The sequence below is a fragment of the Protopterus annectens genome, chromosome 3.part0, assembly GCF_019279795.1.
Source record: "Protopterus annectens isolate FY-2018-M chromosome 3.part0, PAN1.0, whole genome shotgun sequence".
NCBI classification, from domain to species: Eukaryota; Metazoa; Chordata; order Ceratodontiformes; family Protopteridae; genus Protopterus; species Protopterus annectens.
The window spans coordinates 588,512,275-588,532,993 of NC_056731.1; the positions used below are offsets into that span (position 1 = coordinate 588,512,275).

A 20,719-nucleotide genomic window follows, 5' to 3' on the forward strand; every position below is an offset into this window, starting at 1 on the left:
GAGACGCACATGAAGAATTTGTGGAATATTTAAATAACTTAAGTGAATATTTTAAATTTACTGGTACTTCCAATAATGATCATATTAATTATCTTGGTGTTTTACTTAATAAGAATTAAGAAAATAGGAAATTTAAATCTCAAATATATAGAAAACCCACTTTTTCAAACGATTACTTAGAATTTAAAAGTAGCCACCCGCTATACACAAAAAGAAATATAGTAAAGGGTCAAATGGTTCGTGTAGCAAGAATGTGTTCTAACACTGATATAATAAAGAGAGAAATGGGCACACTAGTAACATTCTTCTCTGAAAGAGGTTACCCATTAGAATTTGTACTACCCATTTGTGAGCAAGTTATTAGCGAGTGGGGTAGTAGGTACAAACCCCTGCTGGGATCCTATTTAGTGAAGGAGAATGAAACTAACACAAGGAAAGACTATACCCAATCCATGGTGGTGACTTACGGAGAAACAAGTAATAATATTAGGGATATTGTCAAGAAAAATTGGGTGTTGTTTAAAGGGAATGAGGAAATATCAGATACAGTAGGAAAAGAACCAGCATTTGTTTTTAAAACTAACTACAATTTAAAATTTTTACTGGAACATCCCATTAATGCTACGAACAATGTGAGAGGGACAACTAAATGTGGAACATGTGAATATTGCAGGTACATTTTAGTGGGAACCTCAGTATTATTGGAAGTAAGGGATAGGGAGATAAAACTAGCAACAGGGTCCTGTATTACGAAAGGACTGGTCTATATAGCTATTTGTCAGGAATGTCAACATTTTTACATAGATAAATCAGAAAGAACTTTTAGGAGGAGCATCTATGAGCATTTGTATGCTGTGGGAAAACATGACGAAAATAATTCTATATACAGGCACATCAAAAATAATCCCAATCATTCTTTCCTATTTGGTATTTTGGAGGCTACTGGTAACAACCCAAGAGAGGATAACTGGAAAAACAACTTGGAGAGGGCAGAAATGATGTGGCAATTGAGACTTAATGCCATGGTAACCCAAGGCATTAACGATAATGTATCTATAAAACCTGAATTGAAACATAGGGCTACTATTTTGTAACTAGGGAAGAATCTTGGTTAGCAAACAACATTTTTTCCGTTCACAGAAACACTAAAATTTTTTGTGTTTTTAATAAGTCTCTTTAGGGTTAATAGGATTCAAATCTTAATTAGTTTATTGTTTGTATAAAAGAGGGAGTGGGTTTTAGTAAACACAGTTCTGTTAAAGTCCTAGAGCAGGATGAAAGCGCTCGACTGTGTTGGGTATACTATAGTTGTTTTTTTACCTGATTCATATAGTTTTTATGCTACTTGACTGTCTTGAGTATTGAACCTGTGTTTTACCAATACCTTAGATCATTTCATGCCTGTGGACGTTTTGTGAGGCAGCAGCAGAGTGGGTTTGTTATTTCTTTGTGGCGTTTTCAACTCTGATCCCTGGTGTTTTGGTTTCGCTAGTTTTTTTTTTACTTCATATGTTCTTCCATTGCTGGGATAATCTCCATGGTTGCAAACTTTAAAACATTAAAATTTTGCCAAGTAATAATATGTTTATAAAGGGTGTTTCTGATCTTTTATGTTTTCACTGAATATGCTCATAAATCCTTCTCTTAAACATACAATCAGTATTACCAATTTAAAATGCTTTGCAGTCAATACAATCAACCAAATGCAGAAGACCCTCAAAGAACAATTGCCATTGTAATGAAAAGCAGTTTGTTTACCATTACTACCAGTATTCATTTGTTCACCCTCAAAAATGAAAGGAAATTGGTCACAATCCCAGCATCTGTGTCTCCCCTTAAAGTTTTTAATAGTACTCTTAACCTTTGTAACAGCACACACAGTGCTCTTACCTGTCTTTTCACACTGAGACACACTTTAAAATATAAATTATGTGATTATAAAGTCATATATTGTATAATTTTCTCTTCTTTCAATAATAACTCAACAATACTGATGGTACTGTTTAAATTTCGTGCAGTGCACCCCAAAATGCTGACTTCTGTTCAAGTCAAAGTATTACATGGTGGCTAACTCTGAGACTGTAAACCATTCTGAATATCAGTCTGGGTACTTCTGGAGCCAAAACCAGCAATTCCCTCAGCATTATCATAAAACAGTAGTTGAGACAGTGGCAAAAGAACTTCTGAAGGATCCATGGCAGTACAAATGAACAGCACAAATCAATGAACAAAACTAAAACAGAAATATCTGCACTATGGTATAAAAAACAGAAAAAATAAAACTCTGAAATGTGTGGCATCTAAGACATTATTAAATGAGACTTCAGTGTTTCTTTGTTTTGTGTGTTTTTTTATCTCCTTCAGTCTGACTGTCACACCATCAGTACATCTCTTCATTCGTGGAGTCTCAGGACCTCCCTTAACCTCTCCTCAAGTGTAAATTGATCCCCATATGAGGCTAGTGAGAAGACTGAGAATGCTGCAGAGTCATACTGCAGATGGAGTGTGCGCCCTAACCTGCACCACCCAGTGGCAGCCTTGCAAGCTATGCAGTCCCTGCCTTTGGGAGGCACATGCACACTTCCACACCTGAGCAACCTTCTGAACATTTGGTATATTTATTGAAACATGGAGCCCTCCAGTCTCTTAATGTTGCTTTTGGAGCAAGGCTAGGCTGCCCCCTCCCCAGGAATGGTTGAACAAATGTCAGCCATTCACTTCCATCCTCTCCCACCAGCCCATCCAAAGCCTGTGCTGCTAGGTAAATAACAGTCATGTGGGACACAGTAAGGGCTTTATCAGACAATGGCCGCAATTTATTTGTTCTATTGAGAAAAAAACTTTTTGAGATAATTACACCTACTTAAATACCATTAGCCTTAATTACATTACCTAATCAGTTGTGAACTGGGTAAAAAGTAAATCTTCTTATCATATCAAAATCTGTCTCACATTCTAAAAAAATGTGTTAATGATATATATTAACATACAGCAGTCAGTCTCTTAAAATATAATAAAAAGTTGAAGTAATAGCTTCTAAAATCATTTATAAGCTTGCCCTGAAGGTCTTATTCTTTAACATCAGTGCCATCAAACAGAAATATACCAACGGCTTTGACTTTAGAACACACTTAATATTAAAAGTATAATTATGAAGTATAATTAAGTCATGGGTATGTATTAGTGACTCATTTACATACATTTTATTATCTATTTATTTGAATTTGTTTCCCTGATAGGTAGACTGGTCAAGTGCTTTTTTTCAGCCACAAACTGGGCCCAAAGACAATATGCAGTACATACAGCAGAAAAAAAGATTCCATGAATGAAGTTTGCAATCTAAATGTTATCTATATAGTAATAATTATGCTTACATTATACATACTGTATATACATAGCAGACAAAGATACAGAAGAAATAAGCTAACACTATCAAGATGTGAAACATTGTAGTATGGAAGAAATCTAATGGAGATCTGACAAGGGCAAAAATGCTCGTCTCTTGTTTTATTTTAATAAATTGGTTTAAACAAACAATTCCAGCTTGAATCCTTTTTCTTATTTTTAATAAACATGCAAAGTGATCTTTGACACAGATCTTACGTAAGAAGTTGTGACAACAGCCCTTTTTATTAATTTGTATGCCAATATCTAGAGCAGTAATTCTTGTATAACTAGTTTTCTCTTTATATATACACATGACAAGTGAGGCTACACTAGAGCTAAATAACATGCAAGATGAAACATATTCTTGTATAACTGATATTGTGATTATTCATTGTGTATGAGGATTTCTGCCATTATATGCATTCTTTAAGTGTTATTGTTGGAAACAAGCTGAAATACATAACTGTGAATAGCCTCACTGTGGTTATTGTTGGTGTTTGTCATTGCATGCTCTTAAACATAAGAGGACTGTAATCTTTGATTTTGATTGATAATGCAAAAGTTGTGACAGTGTTAAAGAATGTCTGAAAGATCTATGCAAATAATAATGGACAGCACAAAACAATGAACAAAACTAAAATGCAAATACCTGCATTCTAGTATAAAAAAATGAAAAAAAAACCTCTGAAATATGAGGAGTCTAAAACTAGTGCAGCTTCTCTTGCTTTCATGTACTATTTTTGGAAAAGTTGAAGTAAATTACTTTAGGCAGTGCTTATTTCATTTGATCATATGTTTTCCCCAGTGCCACTGCAGCATTTGAAGAGATGATCCTTTTGTCTGTTATTGATAGTAGCAATGTAGGTACATATTTTATTTTATATTTGTTGACTGGGTTTGTCCGACTGGGCTACAAATGCTCATTTTCAGCGGAGGCCCGAGGAGAAAAGCTCCAACAGAAAATAGAAATTGTGCATATTGAATACATATAAAAATACATTCATCGGTACCACAGATTACTGCATTACAGTGTCATACATTACATTCATCAGTACCACACATTATTGAATTACAGTGTCATACATTAAACTGTGGCAAGTGAAATACATAGAAATACGTTCATCAGAGGGATACATTCATAATTACATATTATATACATAATAGTGCAATAGTTACATAGCTGAAATATTTTACTAGTTATGTTTGTAAAGTGATGTACCAAGAGGAGAAGATAAAATAGTAAGTTTTGTGTATTGAAGGGAAGGAAGAGAGAAGAGAAGTAGAAGGTTATAGGAGAATGTTTACTGGGGATAATTACATTGGCAAGTACATGTTTCATGAAGGTATTGTTTTGTAGAGTTTTGAATTGATTGTGATGTTCAAGGGATCTTATATCTAGTGGTAGGCTATTCCAGGTCTTGGAAGGGTTAAAGCTATAGACTAGGTGACCCATTTTGGTCCTTAGTTTGTAGACTTTTAGTAGGCCTTGTTCAGAACTGCAGAGTAATCTAGTGGGTAGGTAATGAGATATTAGAGCTGAGATATTTGGACAGAAAGAGGGTTTGTAGAGAATGGAATGAATAATCAGAAACTGATTATACCAAAGCAGGTTAGGTAATTCTAGCCAATTTAGTTCTTTTAGTGAGAGATAGTGATGGGACTTGTAAGAATTTTGGGCAGCAAATCTGGCAATCCTGTTATAAGTTGTTTCTAACTTGTTTAGTAGTCCAGCGTTGAGGCTGGTGAGAATTTGGGAGCTATAAAGTAAAGTGGGTAAGAGGTAGGCATTTGCAAGGGTTTGTTTTGCTCTTTTGGTAAGATATTTTTTTGTTTCTATAGAGGAGACCTAGCTTGAGATGTGTTTTTCGGATACAATTATTGATGTGTAAAATAAAAGGTTAGTCTATCATCAATAGTAAAACCTAAGAGTTTTGTACTGGTGTCCACCTGTATTTGAGTATTATTTTGTGACAGTATGGAGAAGGAAGACTTTATGTGGTTAAGGTTTTTAGGGAGAAAGAGTAGTAATTTGGTTTTCTTTAGATTAAGGATAAGTTGGTTTTCAGATAGCCAGATGTTCTTCGTCTCACATTGCTGCAGTCATAACCTGTGGGTAGTCCGCTGTCCTCGGTCGGCCCGAATACCAAAGTGTTAGGCTGGCGTCGGTCATAGTCGCTCAGATCTGACGTCAGTACGCAGAGGTACTAAAGCGCATGACCAACGCCATATCCTCAGTCTTTCTTGCCGCATGGTCCGAAGCAGAAGCAGCATTTGCAAGTGCCGTTCGGCGTCCTGAAATTTTCGTATTCTGAGTTTCAGACCGAAGACCAAGTTGGGCTAAGTACCCCGTTGGGGAATATTTTTGTCTTTTCTTGCCTCAGTTAAATCCAGATGTCAGAAAAAGTTAATAATTGTATTTCTTGTGGGAAACAGATACCTCATAGAGACTACCACTCTCTCTGTATTCCTTGCTTGGGGCCTGAGCGTCGGGTGTCGCTTTAGATTTAATACCATTAAACGCAGGTTAGATTGTGCTAGACTTGGTTTTGCAAGCGGTGCAACTACAACATGCCGCCGGATCCTCCGGCAAAAGATAAATCGTTAAAGTCTAAGCAGGATGAGTCGTCCGTTGCGGATGCCGGTTCTTTGGAAATACGGTGGAATCAGTGGATCCAGCCGAGGTTTCAGCTGAGTCTCAGGGGGAGCCTTTAATATTACAGGAATTGGCCTCTCAGGAGTCAGGTCAGGCCAAGGGGGCCTCTCAAGTTTCTGTAGTTCCTTCTTTACATAAGGTTGTTAGGCCTTCTACTTCTGTCACTAAAGCGCCTTCTAAAGCTAGGCCTGGTCTTTTTGGCACAGGCGTCAGCCCTAGTTCTGCAGGTTCTGTTCCTAAAAAACATATGCTAAAAATGGCAGAGGATTTGATTACTTTAATCAGAGGTTCTATGCCCCCACCTGATAAGAGACCTAGGGTGGAGACAGAGGTGGAGGGTTTGGAGCATTCCTCAGATTACTCTGAGTCTTCAGCTGAGGACATTCAGGATTTTCCTCCCTATTCTGATTCAAATGCAGAGGACTCCTGTCCTTCTGCTTCTCCTCCAGAGGATTTTTCTTTTTCTGAAACCCTGCATTCCATGAGGGAGCATTTTAAGTGGGAAGGTCAGGATTTCTCCGATTCTTGTAAGAGGCTTAGGGAATTTTTGTTTTTACCACAGCATAGGCCCTTGGCCATTCCCCCTGTTTTAGATGTTGTTCAGGATGTTTTTTCTGAGGCTTCCCTTAATCCTGATTCTTTACCTCCGGCCCCTGTCAAGCCAGACAGATACTACAGAGTTCCAGAGGCTCATAAATATTTATATAAGAGTCCTAGAGCTGACCCAGAAACTATTAGCCAGGGACCTAAGGGTGTCAGGGCTTCTGTAGTAAAGAATCCAGTTCCTCTGGATAAAGATTCTAGAGCTTTGGATAGGTGGGGTAAAAAAGTGTATACCTCCTCCACACTAGCTATGAGGGCTTTGAATTGCCAGTTTCATATGCTGAAGTACCAGAATTTTCTGTTAAGTCAGTTGAAATCTAAGGTAGATGCCTTAGCTGAGGGTATAGAGTGTAAGGAATTGCAGGATTTAGTTCATGCCTCTGATCAGGTAGGTAAGCATTCCTTGCAGTGTGGCTTTGATGCTCTTCAGGCTTCTTCCAGGGTGGCGGCCACTGGTTCAGTTATTCGTAGGCACACCTGGCTTAAGGATCAGAATTTGTCAGAGCATGTTAAAGCTCGAATTTTGGATGCTCCTCCAATCTGAAGTTCTTTTGGTTCTTCTGTGGAGTCAGTTTTGAAGAAAATGGAAGACAAAGCTAAGTCCATGCAGACAGTTAAGGAATTTTTACAAGTGCAGCCCCCTAAGTTTAGCAGAAATTGGCCTGCAAAAGGATGGGCATATCCTTCTTCCGATTACCAGTCTAAGGGCAGATCTAGATGTGGTAGGGGCAGAGCTCATGCTCAGGGTTCTTTCAGACCTAGGACATGGAGTTCTCCTGCACAATCTTCTGGTGAGGGCAGGGGTCAGCCTTTTAAACAGACCCAATGACCTGTATCTCCAGCTGCCAGATTCCTCCTGTCTGGCAGCTCCTCTAGGAGGAAAGTTGGCACTCTTCAAGCAAAATTGGCTTTTGGTCACCCAGAACAAATGGGTGTTGGACATTATAGATCGAGGCTACAAGTTTTATTTTCACACCTTGCCTCCTTTCAAAGGCATGCCGGACGTACCTCCTCAGCAAAAGCTGGAGGCTCACAAACAGATTTCTTTACTTTTAAAAATGGGGGCTATTCAGGTGGTACCTCCGTCAGAAGTAGGCCTAGGATTTTATTCTCGCCTGTTCCTTGTGCCAAAGAGGAACACTTGGAGGCCAATTCTGGATTTGTCTATTCTCAACACATACCTAGACATCCCAAAATTCAAGATGCTAACTTTACAGCAACTTCTGCCTCTGCTAGGCAAAGATCACTGGATGGTAACTCTGGATCTCAAAGAGGCTTATCTTCACATTCCTATCAGGCCCAGCTGCAGGAGGTTCCTGCGTTTCAGGCTAGTACTTTTCATTATCAGTTCTCTGCATTGCCCTTTGGCTTATCTACTGTGCCCAGGGTGTTCACAAAGGTCCTGGCTCCTGTGATAGCCTTCTTAAGACTAAGAGGAATACAAATTTATCCTTATTTGGACGATTGCCTGATTCTTGCTCAAGACAAAGTCACGTTACTTCAGCATCTACAGTATGTAATGGCAGTGTTAAGGTGCCTAGGGTATTCTGTGAACGAAACAAAGTCCAGTCTAGTACCCTCTCAGGACATGTGCTTTCTGGGTGTGAGACTGAATACAGCCTCTCAGATGGCTTTTCTGACCCCGGACAAACAAAGAAATCTTCCCTATACTTTCAGAGATTATCCCTACTGTCCAGGCTGACTGCAAGGACAGTCCTTCAAGCCTTGGGGTTCATGGCATCTTGTATTCTAGTACTTCCCAATGCCAAACTACATATGAGGAAGCTACAATGGTATCTCAAAAGTGTATGGACTCAACACTGCCACGATTTGGACACTGTCATTCAGATAATACCTTGCATCCAAAGGGAATTTTTGTGGTGGGCTCAGGAATGTCACCTAAACAAGGGACTCTCTGTGACCCGACCAGAGGCGAGTCAGATCCTAACGACAGATGCCTCGGACATGGCTTGGGAGCACATTTCAATGGGAGATGGGTTCAAGACACGTGGCCTCCCAGACTACAGCATTTGCATATCAACATGAAGGAGATGTTAGCAGTCCAATTTGCTCTGATGGCTTTCAAGGATCTACTTCAACCGGGACAGGTGTTGATTCAAACAGACAACACAACAGTCATGTGGTACATCAACAAGCAGGGGGGAACCCATTCGTACCCTCTATGCAGACAAGCTATGGTTTTGTGGGAGACTGCTCTGAGTTTGCACCTCACTCTTCAAGCAAGGTTTCTGCCAGGAGCACAGAACTCCTTAGCAGATGTTTTGAGCAGGCAACTAGTGGATCCCCACGAGTGGAAATTGGATTCCCATGTATTTCAACAGTTGACAGTGGCTTGGGGAACTCCAGACATAGATCTGTTCGCATCCCCACAAAATTTCCAACTGCCAAAATTTTGCACAAAGATGTTTCACCCAGAAGCTTGGAAAGTGGATGCTCTATCTTTCAATTGGAACAACCTTCACGTCTATGCCTTTCTTCCTCTGCCTCTCCTTCCCAAGGTGCTCTTGAAGGTCAGACAGGACAAGCCTTGCATGATCCTCATAGCTCCAGATTGGCCACGTCAGCACTGGTACCCTTTGCTGAGGAGTTTAGTTCGGGAGCCTCTTTGGCCTTTGCCACCAATTCCACACCTTTTGTCTCAGGCAAGCAATCATTTCCTCAATGTCATTTCCTCAATGTCAGGATACAGTCCCTGCATCTGACAGCCTGGCATATTCTGTTTTAGACCCTGGGGGGTCGCAGCTTCCTCAGCAAGTTTAAAATGTCATTTTGGAAGCCAGGCGGCCTAGTACAAGAAAAGTTTATGCTGATAAATGGAGGAGATTTTTTCTTTGGAGCACAGCGAAGAGCTTTGCTGTTTCACGGCCTAATTTGAGTGTTACACTACAGTACCTTACAGAATTATTAGACAAGGGTTTGTCTTTCTCCTCCGTGAAAGTTCATGCTGCAGCCATTTCTGCTCACTATGACTGTGACCCACCATTATTTTCTCACCCTTTGTTTAAGCAATTTCTTAGAGGGGCAAAGAATATAAGACCCCCACGTAGAGCTCCTACTCCTTCCTGGGATCTCAATTTTGTGTTGGAAAAGCTGACTTTACCTCCTTTTGAACCTGCTGCTACAGCTGAGTTGAAGTTTTTGTCTTGGAAGACTGCTTTTTTTGTTGTCCATTACGTCTGCTAGGAGGGTATCTGAATTACAGGCTCTAATGGCAGTTGAACCCTTCCTAATATTTCATAAGGATAGGGTATCCGCACTAACCCTACTTTTATGCCTAAAGTTGTTTCTGATGTGGCCTTGAACCAATCTATTCATTTGCCTACTTTTTATGCTGATCCCCAAAATAAAGGGGAAAAAATTTTGCACACTTTGGATATTCACAGGCAGTTATGTTATTATTTGAGCAGAACTAAAGGGTTCAGGCAGTCTCAACAGTTATTCATTTCTTTTGCCTTGGGTTCACAAGGAAAACCTGTTTCAAAGCAAACTATTTCTAAGTGGATTAGCCATTGTATTGCTTTTTGTTATTCTCATCATGGAAAGGAGGTTCCGGCTGGGATTAGACCTCATTCCACTAGGGCTACTGCCACTTCTACTGCTTTTTTAAGGGGAGTAGCTACTAAGGATATTTTGGAGGCAGCTACTTGGAGTTCAGTGCATACTTTTACTAAACATTACCATCTCCCTCTTTATTCCAAATCTAGGGCTGGGTTTTCCACTGCAGTTTTACAGGGCATGTTAGCAGCTCCTAGTGCTTTTTGATTTGGCCAACCTCCCTTACCTTTGCTTTGGGATTCTACCCACAGGTTATGACTGCAGCAATGTGAGATGAAGAACATAGTACAGTTTTGTACCTACCATAAATGTAGATGTTCGAGGATCCACATTGCTGCAGTCCAATTTACCCTCCCTCCTTCCCCTCTGTAGGTTAGGGTTGCTGTGTTGCTTTTGGGGTGATTATATTTTCTGTAATTGGTAGTTGGGTATTTTCTATGTTTGGCTATGGCCTTTCCTTTTTAGGCCTTCTGACATCTGGGGCAAGAAAGACTGAGGATATGGCGTCGGTCATGTGCTTTAGTACCTCTGCGTACTGACGTCAGATCTGAGCAACTATGACCGACGCCAGCCTAACACTTTGGTATTCGGGCCAACCGAGGACAGCGGACTACCCACAGGTTATGACTGCAGCAATGTGGATCCTCGAACATCTACATTTATGGTAGGTACAAAACTGTACTTTTTCTACAGAGTTAAAACAGGACTGTGTGTCTGATTTTAGTTGAGTTGGTGATTCAGCAATGGTGGTAAGTGTAGAATCATCTGGGTATTGTATCAGTGAGGATCCAGGACAGGAAGAGTAGAGAAGGTTGGTAAAGATGTTAAAATGAAGGGGCCCAAGGATGGAGCCTTGTGGAACACCCGTTTTAACAGGGAGAATGGGGAGAAAGTTGAGAGCCATTTGACTGATTGGAGTCCATCAGAGAGATAGCTGCTAAACCAAGATATGGTGGATGGAGAGAAGTACAAGTTTGCTAGTTTAAGGAGAAGAAGTTTATGGGAGACTGCAGGAAATAAGTTTGTTACTGTATCTAGCTAATGATACAGAGTTTAAGAAAGACAGGAGAGCTGTTGTAGTGCTGTGCATGGGACGAAAGCCATGCTGGGTAGGTGTGAGTAGATTTTCTTGCAGAAGGTAGTGTAAGACTTGATTGTGTATACATTTTTCCAGAATTTTGGAGAGAGGTGAAAGCATGGCTGTGGGTCTAAAATTTGTTATATCTGCAGAGTTTTCTCCTTTGTGTATTGGAAGGGTGTAAAATTGCTTCCAGATGGAAGGGACTGTGGATTCCATAACAGAGCGGTTTATTAGAATAGAAACTGGGAAAGCACTGATGTATGTCAAACTATTTATTTAATAATGTAATCATCAGGATTGACCATGCCCAAATACATTGCACCCTACCCCCAATTAATTTGCAGTCTGCAGCCACAGTGTGCTTTGAAATCACCAGCCACCCCTGCATTTAAGTTAACTAAAATATCAAGTTTGAGTTATATTGTCTAGGTTGAGTTGTTTGGTTGTCAATACTAATTATGAATGCAATGAAATGCATATTGCTGTTTCATGTATCTTAGGACCTGCCTATATGAAAGTTATTTGATAAAGCATAATAGAAACAGTCACCCGATGTTTCAAGACTGAGAGGAAACTTTGAAGAATGTCAGATGGATAAGGAAATAGTGAGGCAAGCAGACATCAGAAGTTGTGAAGACCAGTGTACATGTCTCTGATGATGATTCACTTAGTGTAGTGTGCACTGACAATGTGGAATTAGTTCTTAATGAAATGACAGTTTGAAGTCTTCGTAGACATCATAAGGAACATCATCTACTGAAGACAGACCAACTTTGAAACATCACAAAAATAGACAGATATTCTCATCATTCATCAAAATAGTTTAGAAAAATAAATAGGTACACCCAGACTGTCCTGTTCACACTTACTGACAGTACTCTTAATAAAGCTAACAAACATAACTTCACATAGCATAAACTATATCCTACTAGTAAGCTCAATTGCTGATTCCAGTTTCAGTTTCTGCACAATCAGTTGGTTCTTAGACTACCTTACTGGCATAAAATTTACCACTAGCCTAGCAATGCATATTTTTCACGTTAAAGTATCTCTGTTGGTGTCTGACATGGAAACTTTATCCATTAATTCTATTCAAGCTTTTTATTATTGTCATACCAGTCTTGCGTATTACAACCTTGTTCTTCTCAGTGATAATCTACTGTTCTTTGAAGCCGCTTTTTACTATAAAACAGTTCTTGAGAACCTTCATGCAGTTCCGATTTTCTTTCTTTGTTTTGATTGAAAATAAGCAGCTGACACTGAACATGACAAAAATGAAAGTGATATTTTCTGGGATACTACAAAATGTTAAAAACATAAAACTTTCTAACAGAGCACCGTCACTTACTAACAGCAACAAAAGCATTGAACTTCTATTCTTATTCAAATAACTAAGTCTAACCCTATCTCCCACACTTTGTCAATACTCATCAATAACATTAAAGGAAAGATAAATCTACCTTCTATATGCAAAATTTCTCAGCAGAAAGATACGGTTTTGATAAAAATATTATGCATCCATTGTTAGAATATTGGCTACCTCCCCTCGACTTTGTTCCTAAGAAAAACATTAGTGACTTGCCGACTCTCCTGCAACTCTGCCTCTTGCTTTTCTACTTCTTCAAAAGAGAACATCACTGCACCACTCAGAGAACATCACTGCATCAGTAAGAGAACAACACTGCATCGCTCAGAGAACATCACTGCATCAGTAAGAGAACTACACTGCACCACTCAGAGAACATCACTGCATCAGTAAGAGAACAACACTGCACCACTCAGAGAACATCACTGCATCAGTAAGAGGAACTACCCTGCACCACTCAGAGAACATCAGTAAGAGAACAACACTGCACCACTCAGAGAACATCAGTGCATCAGTTAGAGAACTACATTGCACCACTCGTACTGCTTGAGCACCAAAGAGTTGCCAGCTTCTGTCTTAAACAACCTGCAGTGACCTAAACTTTATCAAAATATAGTTTCCTCCACTTGTATCACTACAATCTTATTTGTCAGTCTGAATCACATCATCTTTATATGTATGTACTGTGTGTGTGTGTGTGTGTGTGTGTGTGTGTGTGTATATATGTATATATTAATGAAAAATATTCTGTTGCTATTACACATTCAGTTTTGATATGCTTTTCCTATATTTATAATCATCACTGTTTAACAAGGTTCACGTATTGTTTGCATACTACATTTTCATATCTTTCCTACATCTGTGCTATAGATGTACTGAAAGTGAGAGTAACTTAGCTTTGCCAATATCCATGCCTGTATATTTGAAACATATCCTATAAAATCATTGTATGCTGAATACTTCAATTTTTAGTTATGTAAAACTGTATTTCCCCAGCTGTAGCCGAAATGAATTCATCTGGGGTTGAGCCAATACCCTAGCTAACAAAATAAATAAGTAGTATAAATGAGGTATTTCCAGAAAATTAAAAAATTCTGAAAGTGGGCAGTGTCCTTCAGAAAAATGGCTAGAGGATAGACATGAGGTTGGAAGACAACAAGGTAAAAATATTCCTGAGACGGCATTTTTGAACAGAAATGGAGTGAATTGAATACAAAAAAGAACCCTCAGACAACAGTGTTTGGGCAAACAACAGACAAGTAGATAACTATACAGAACAGACAGTGACAATTGTAACAAGATGAAGGTAAAAGAACACCGGCGGCTAGATACAAGTAAAGGACCAGAGCGATCCACTCCCTGAATCACCCTATCTTTACAGACTAAAGGACTACTGAAAGTATGTGTAAATTGCTGGTAAACTGCTAATGCAGAAGCCTTTTACATCCCCCCTACTAGGTGGTGAGGGTATGCTCTGTATCTGGTGTTGCAGCATCCAATCCCTCCCAAAGTCTGACTCTACTTACTGGCCCATTTCAGCCTTCTCCCTGTGTTACTAGCCCCTCTTTTAGTTCACTTCTCTGGCCCTGGGATCTACCATTGCCTAGAGACTTTATATTGCTGCTTGCCACTAGATGGCAGCCTTTACTTATTATTAACAATCTCCTTTGGTACAGCATCTTTCCTATTCTCATTAGTGCTGATTTTTCCCTATATCTCCTGCTTCCCTACTCCCTTACAACTGCTCTCTGCATTTTCTGTCATTTCTTCCACTCCCTTTGTGCTTTCTCAAATCTATGCATATTCCCTGCATTTTCTGATTGTTCCTATCCCGACTCTTAGCTTTGGCTTTTCCCGCTCCATTCTCCCTGTGAGGTCACTCTGCTCCCCTACCCTGCCCCCAATTCCCACCCACGCCCAGGGGTCGTAGACTTATACTAATACACCACACCCTTCCTCCTACCACAGCCAATCAATAGTTCTCCCTCCTCCTGCCTATCAAACCACACCCCTGTACGTGATTCCAATAAACCTTCCCCTCCACTTCAGTAACCTAAAACTTTGGCACATACTCACCATGCCTTACTACCTCACCTACACCTTTAAATATCTGCTAGAATATTCACCATGCCTTAATTTACTACCACAGCTCAATTCAAGCTGCTACTTATCACTACTTTTCTATCTTCTTTAGCCACTGCCTGCATCTTAACATCCTTTGAACATTCTCTATACCTTAAGCCTCACTACTCTCTCAAACAAACTACACTAATACTTAACACCAACTTCATTCACATAAACATAATCTCTGCTCCTAGCTATCTACCAGCAAAATACCACAGACTGTCCCACATCAAGTACAATAGTCTGCAAACTAGGAAAGCTCTATACCTTATCTGCAATTTTTATAATCCTTGGTTTAGACTAAAAAACAGTTCATTACTAGATGGAGACATTCACCCAAATCCTGGCCCAGCCAATACAGTTATAACCAATCACCCTGCCCCCCTATCTCATCTACAAATTCCAAACTTACAAACTCATTGTATATTGCACATCTCAATATATGTAGTATTAACAACAAACTTACTCACCTCCATGCTCTACTGGATGAGCAATCCTTTGACATATGTTGCCTTTCAGAGACATGGCTAAAACCCTATACTCAGGACATTGAAATTACCCCACCAGGATACAATATAATAAGGTTAGACCGCAGAAATAGGAAGGGTGGGGGAGTAGCTATCCTTTTAAAAACAGCCTACAAGTTACCTCCCTAGAGTATAAACCTCCCCCTGAGAGCAATGCTGAAATCCTTGCTTCCAAACTTCAGCTAAACTCTACTAAATCCATTTACATCATATGTATCTACTTATCTCCTGGGAATAATATCAGTATACTCGAGGATATCTTTAGCTCCCTATCACCATACTTTCCACAAAAAACTGTAATACTAGGAGATTTCATTATTGACTGGAAGTGTATCAGTAATGAAATCCTACTTCTCTCATCAACCTGCAGAGGGTCTCTCAAATAATTTCCTCCCCAACTAGAATTAACAAACCAAGTAAAAAGGAAAGTATCTTAGATTGGATTCTTATAAATAAAAAAACACCTTACTTATAAGGTAGGAATTCTCCCAGATAATATCAGTGACCACTCATTAACCTACTTAATCAGGCAAAAAACCCATTTTCCCCATAAAGCCACATATAAAACAATAAGGTCCAATAAACACTTTAACCGTGAACTATTCCAAAATGAACTAGGTGCAGGCAATTGGTCCCCCTTAAAAAGCATCTCACTTGAAGAGGCTGTTCAGTGCTTTAACACTAAATTCTTAACCATCCTTGACCAGCATGCTCCAAAATGAACTCTACGAATTAGGTCTAAGCCAGCCCCTTGGCTCTCCACAGGCACCAGACAGAAAATGTTACTCAGAAACAAAGCCTGGAACACATGGAGAACCACCAAAAATGACTTAGATCATCTGACATTTAGACAGCTGAGAAATGTCACAAAAAGCTTTGATCTCCGATAAAAATTTTTTTATAAAAGAAATACAACAAAAACACCAGAATAATCCACAAAAGTTTTGGGAAAGCATCAATAGATTGCTTCACCTAGGTCAAACCACAACACCAACCCCACTAGGTAGTACACAGGAAAACCCCAAACAAGCTACAAATGCCTTTAATACCTTCTTTACAGAAGCCAATCAATTTCTAGCGTACAAACTATCTCCTGATAGCTCTACCCTTCGTACCTCCTATTCTAGCTCTCCCCCTTCATTTCAAATGCAACCCATCCCAACACACTATATTTGCAAAATCATACATAAACTAAAACCTTGCACTCCATCAGCTGACCAACTACCTGCAGAATACCTGCAGAAGGCAGCTAAAGCAATAGCCTATCATATAGCCATCCTTATCAACAGAACCATTAGTGAGGGAACAATACCAGTAATCTGGAAAATCTCACACATTATCCCCCTACACAAAGGTGGGAGCACTAATGAACACTCTATCGACCAATAGCCCTACTTTCCCCCTTAGCAAAAATAATGGAAAAATGCATGCATAATCAACTTCTCTACCATCTAACTAAAAATAACATGCTTGCTGAGTGCCAACATGGCTTTAGGCCATTGCATAGTACTACAACCACCCTCCTATCCTTCTCTAACACCATCAACAAAAATAAAAATAGCAATATTCTTACCTCTGCTCTATTTACTGATCTTTCAAAAGCTTCTGATATGGTTAATCACCAGTTGCTCTTAAATATTCTCAAATCTCTTTCTCTTGACACTCAGCTATAAAATGGTTCAGTTTCTACCTCAGCAATAGGCAGCAAGCAGTGTTCTGGGAGAATCACCTATCTTCCCATCTGCCTGTCACACTAGGTGTACCTCAGGGCTCCATTTTAGGGCCTCTCCTTTTCTCAGTTTTCATCTTCAGTGATTTACAATTAGCAATCCCTCAGGATACTTGTATACAATATGCAGATGACTCGACAATAATATGCTTAGCCAATTCCTCATCTGAACTGCAATTAAAAACACAAACAGTATTTAACAAAGTAGAAACATGGTTTCTTCAACGATGCCTCATCTTGAATCAAAAAAAAACAAAGCTCCTACTTTTCACTTCTACTCACAAGTCCACCCAAATAGATTTCACACTTACATCTAACAATGGCACACTCATAACACCTGACTTAACTACCAAACTAGGTGTTACTATTGACAACCACCTCACCTTTGATACGCAAATAAACAGTGCAGTAAAAACAGTCAACAAAAAATGGGTTCCCTCTACAGGATCAGACCTTTCCTTACTTCATCTGCCAGATCCAGTATTGCCCACTCCCACCTTATATCTACACTTCTCTATGCTTCTCCTATCTATACTAACCTGTCGGAAAATAATCTTCTAAAACTGGCTAAATCCTACAACAACATTGCCAGATGTGCTACTGGAAAACCCTTCCAAACCCATCACTGTCAGAATCTACAACTAGGTTGGCTGGAACTCCAGAATCAGCTAATGTTTAACCAACTTACAATTATCCATAAGACCCTGTACCAGCCTCATAATACTCCAACACTATCTTCCCTTGTCACTCCCTACAAAAACCTGAACACCTTACGCTCCTCTAATAAACTACTAGTTAGTATAAGCAAATCCAAAACCTGGCTGGTGACTCTCTCGTTTCAAATACAGCTGGGAGACACTGGAACCTTCTTCCTAGTGATCTAACATCACTCTCCTCCCGTACTATCTTCAAACAAAAGCTCAAAATCTATCTTAAATAACACTGGCTCTGTCCTTCCTGTAACCCTGACTAACCTTTACTGTAACTGCTATGCCTTCTCTCTTTTCTTCTTCTTCCATTCTACCTCTCACTCCTTGTTACTTATGTCTAAGAAATTACAATGTAAGCTAAGTAAGCAAGATATAATGATTATTTTCTTGAAGAGTTTTAACCAGATACTATCTTAAAAACACTTTTGATTTGCTCTGTAAATAGAAATGAACTGAAAGAATGTGCTAACAGTGAAGTGACTAATATTATCTGAAATCATCTGTTCAATATTACAATATTACATGTATATTGTTGTACATTGGATATATATTAGATATATATATATATATATATATATATATATATATATATCTTTTTTTTTTTACTGTTTGGAGCTTTTCTCCCCGGGACTCTACTGAAAAAGGATATGTATCCAATTAGACTAGCCTGGTCAACAAATGTAAAATAAAAATAAAATAATGAAGGAGCACTGAAAACTACCGTAAGTAAATATATTGCCTGACTTGGTAGACTCTGAGGTCACCTGCTGTTAGAGTTTTTGTTCAGCATAATTATATTTTATAATACCATATAAGAATACATGCCCTTTTACATCTCTTTACAACAACTGCTTGGTCTGTGGTATCTCTGAGACAATTCCAAATTTTCAGGATGTACTAAAGATGATAATCTGCAAGGCACTGTGAATAACCTTGTGTTGTTTTGCTTCCCCCAAGGACTCTGCCCAATAGCTCCCCTATCTACTCCTAAAATGGACCATTAATTCCGGGGAAGTCAAACATTCCTAGCCCATGTATTCCTGAGTGGGAATCATGATAGAGCCTTTGGTCCCCCAGCAAGACTTGAGTTTTGGAGATTGGGCCAGCTTGATGGTCCTGGGGAGTAGCCTACCCTCTCCCTCTGGTACCACTGCCCATCACTGTGAGCTTCTCCAGGCTCAATGATTGCTGTCTCCCAAGGGAAAGCATGGCAGATTTCACCTTGGTACTTAGTGTGGGCTCAGTAGGCTTGAACTGCACTAGGTGAACTCCTAGTGCTCCTATTGTGTATCAACCATGTGATGAGACAGAGCGACCTCCCTCCTCCCAAGATGTGTGACCTGGCAACAAGTGCTCACTCCCAGCTTTCTAGCCAGCTTCTGCAGGTAACTAAGCTACTAACTGAACTCTGCTAACCTGTGCCATTATCAGGGCTTTATCCCTCTGTGCCATGGAGTCTACGCTAGTCTATTTCTGTAATGTTTGCGCAGCAGATAACATGAGTGCAGGTGTAAGAGGTGGGTGAGTTGCTCCCGGCTTGAGAGTATTCTGTTAAGGCATCATATCTGTTCTTTGTTGCTCTCTCTTCTTCATAAAATCCTATGCAGTCACCTTTTTTCATAGCTTAGCATCTTTACAGCCTCTACTCATAAAGTGTTGCCATGCTTGACTTTGCTGTAGGTACAAGGATGAGGATTAAAGATTCCGCAGGAATCCTTGGCTCAGTCAACATATCTCATTTCTGAAGAATTGAATTTAATACCTGGAAGTTTGGTTGCCTCGTTCCTTTCATGCATCAATTTCATGTACAGCACCTCATGTTCATGTTTTGTTCTGATTTCTCACCATCCTTACCCTCTTTTTCAGTGAATGCTTATTAAATTGCATGTATGGACCTGGACTTATATTCTTTAATCAGAGAGCATGGTGGTGTAAAACTGTATTCATTTGCCATTCGTTATGACAAAAATGTGAATTTTTAATATTGCTTTCCTTGTTTCCCTTATGTTCAGGGTGATGGAACCATGCATTTACCAAGCCCAAATGACTCCAAGTTCTACCGTTCACTCATGGATGAAGAAGGCACAGAAGACATGGTTGATGCAGATGAGTACCTAGTTCCTCACCAAGGTTTTTTCAACAGCCCTTCCACTTCCAGAACTCCTCTCATCAACTCTATGGTAAAGGCATTAGGCAGACAGTTTATGTCCAGAAGAAGAGATCACATTATGTTTTGCTAGCTAAAGAGAACTAAATGTAATGGTACTGTTAAGGTTACTTCTGCTCATCTCCTAATTCACATAAGGTGGTGATGCAACTCTTTAAAAGTCACAGGAAAAAATATATTTAATTTCTTTCATTTCACTAGCTACAAATTACACTTGTGTTATACTTTGATATAACAGCCTCACCAGACCATTACTTGATCATTTGTAGCACTGTCATTTTCTTGCAGTATTATTTCTAATACGTTGTAATTCGGATCTTGGATAGTTAAAACAGAAACAGCTGGATATTAAGGATTCTACTTCATTGCATTCATTCTATATGTCTGTATGTACACCAGCATTTATTGTATGTTTTAAATTCTACAAGTTCTCTCTGGTTTGTTTGATACAGAATATAAGTTGTATTCATAAAAACAAAGATCCAGTTTCAAGAAATATATTAGTTATTTTAAAAAAGAAAGGGCAGTAGCAAATCAAAAGTGTATGCAAGCACTGTAAACAACGTTTAAACTAGGTTACAGGTCCATAGGTTGGTACTAGGTTACTTGACTACAAGTGCCTTTTTAAGCATAGCCCTGCATCCCACATCTCTGGTACCCTTGACAAGTGTATGCAGGGGCCTGGGAAATGAGCCATTTACAAGCAGCCTGTGTCCATTATTGATGTAGATGCCAAACCAAAAATGAATTTCCTGTTCTCCATCCAGTTGTCCAAGTTACACTTGAATTGGGTTAA

The 20,719-nt window shown here is 39.4% G+C and overlaps 1 protein-coding gene across 1 annotated transcript in view; it reads left to right on the top strand.

The window, feature by feature from the left end:
- Window positions 1-20,719, top strand: part of EGFR (epidermal growth factor receptor) — a 1,653,396-nt gene that overhangs the window by 1,549,459 nt on the left and 83,218 nt on the right. Inside the window, exon 25 of the mRNA XM_044064990.1 lies at window positions 19,769-19,936. Coding sequence (XP_043920925.1) covers window positions 19,769-19,936 — 168 coding nt within the window. The remainder of the gene's footprint in view (window positions 1-19,768; window positions 19,937-20,719) is intronic.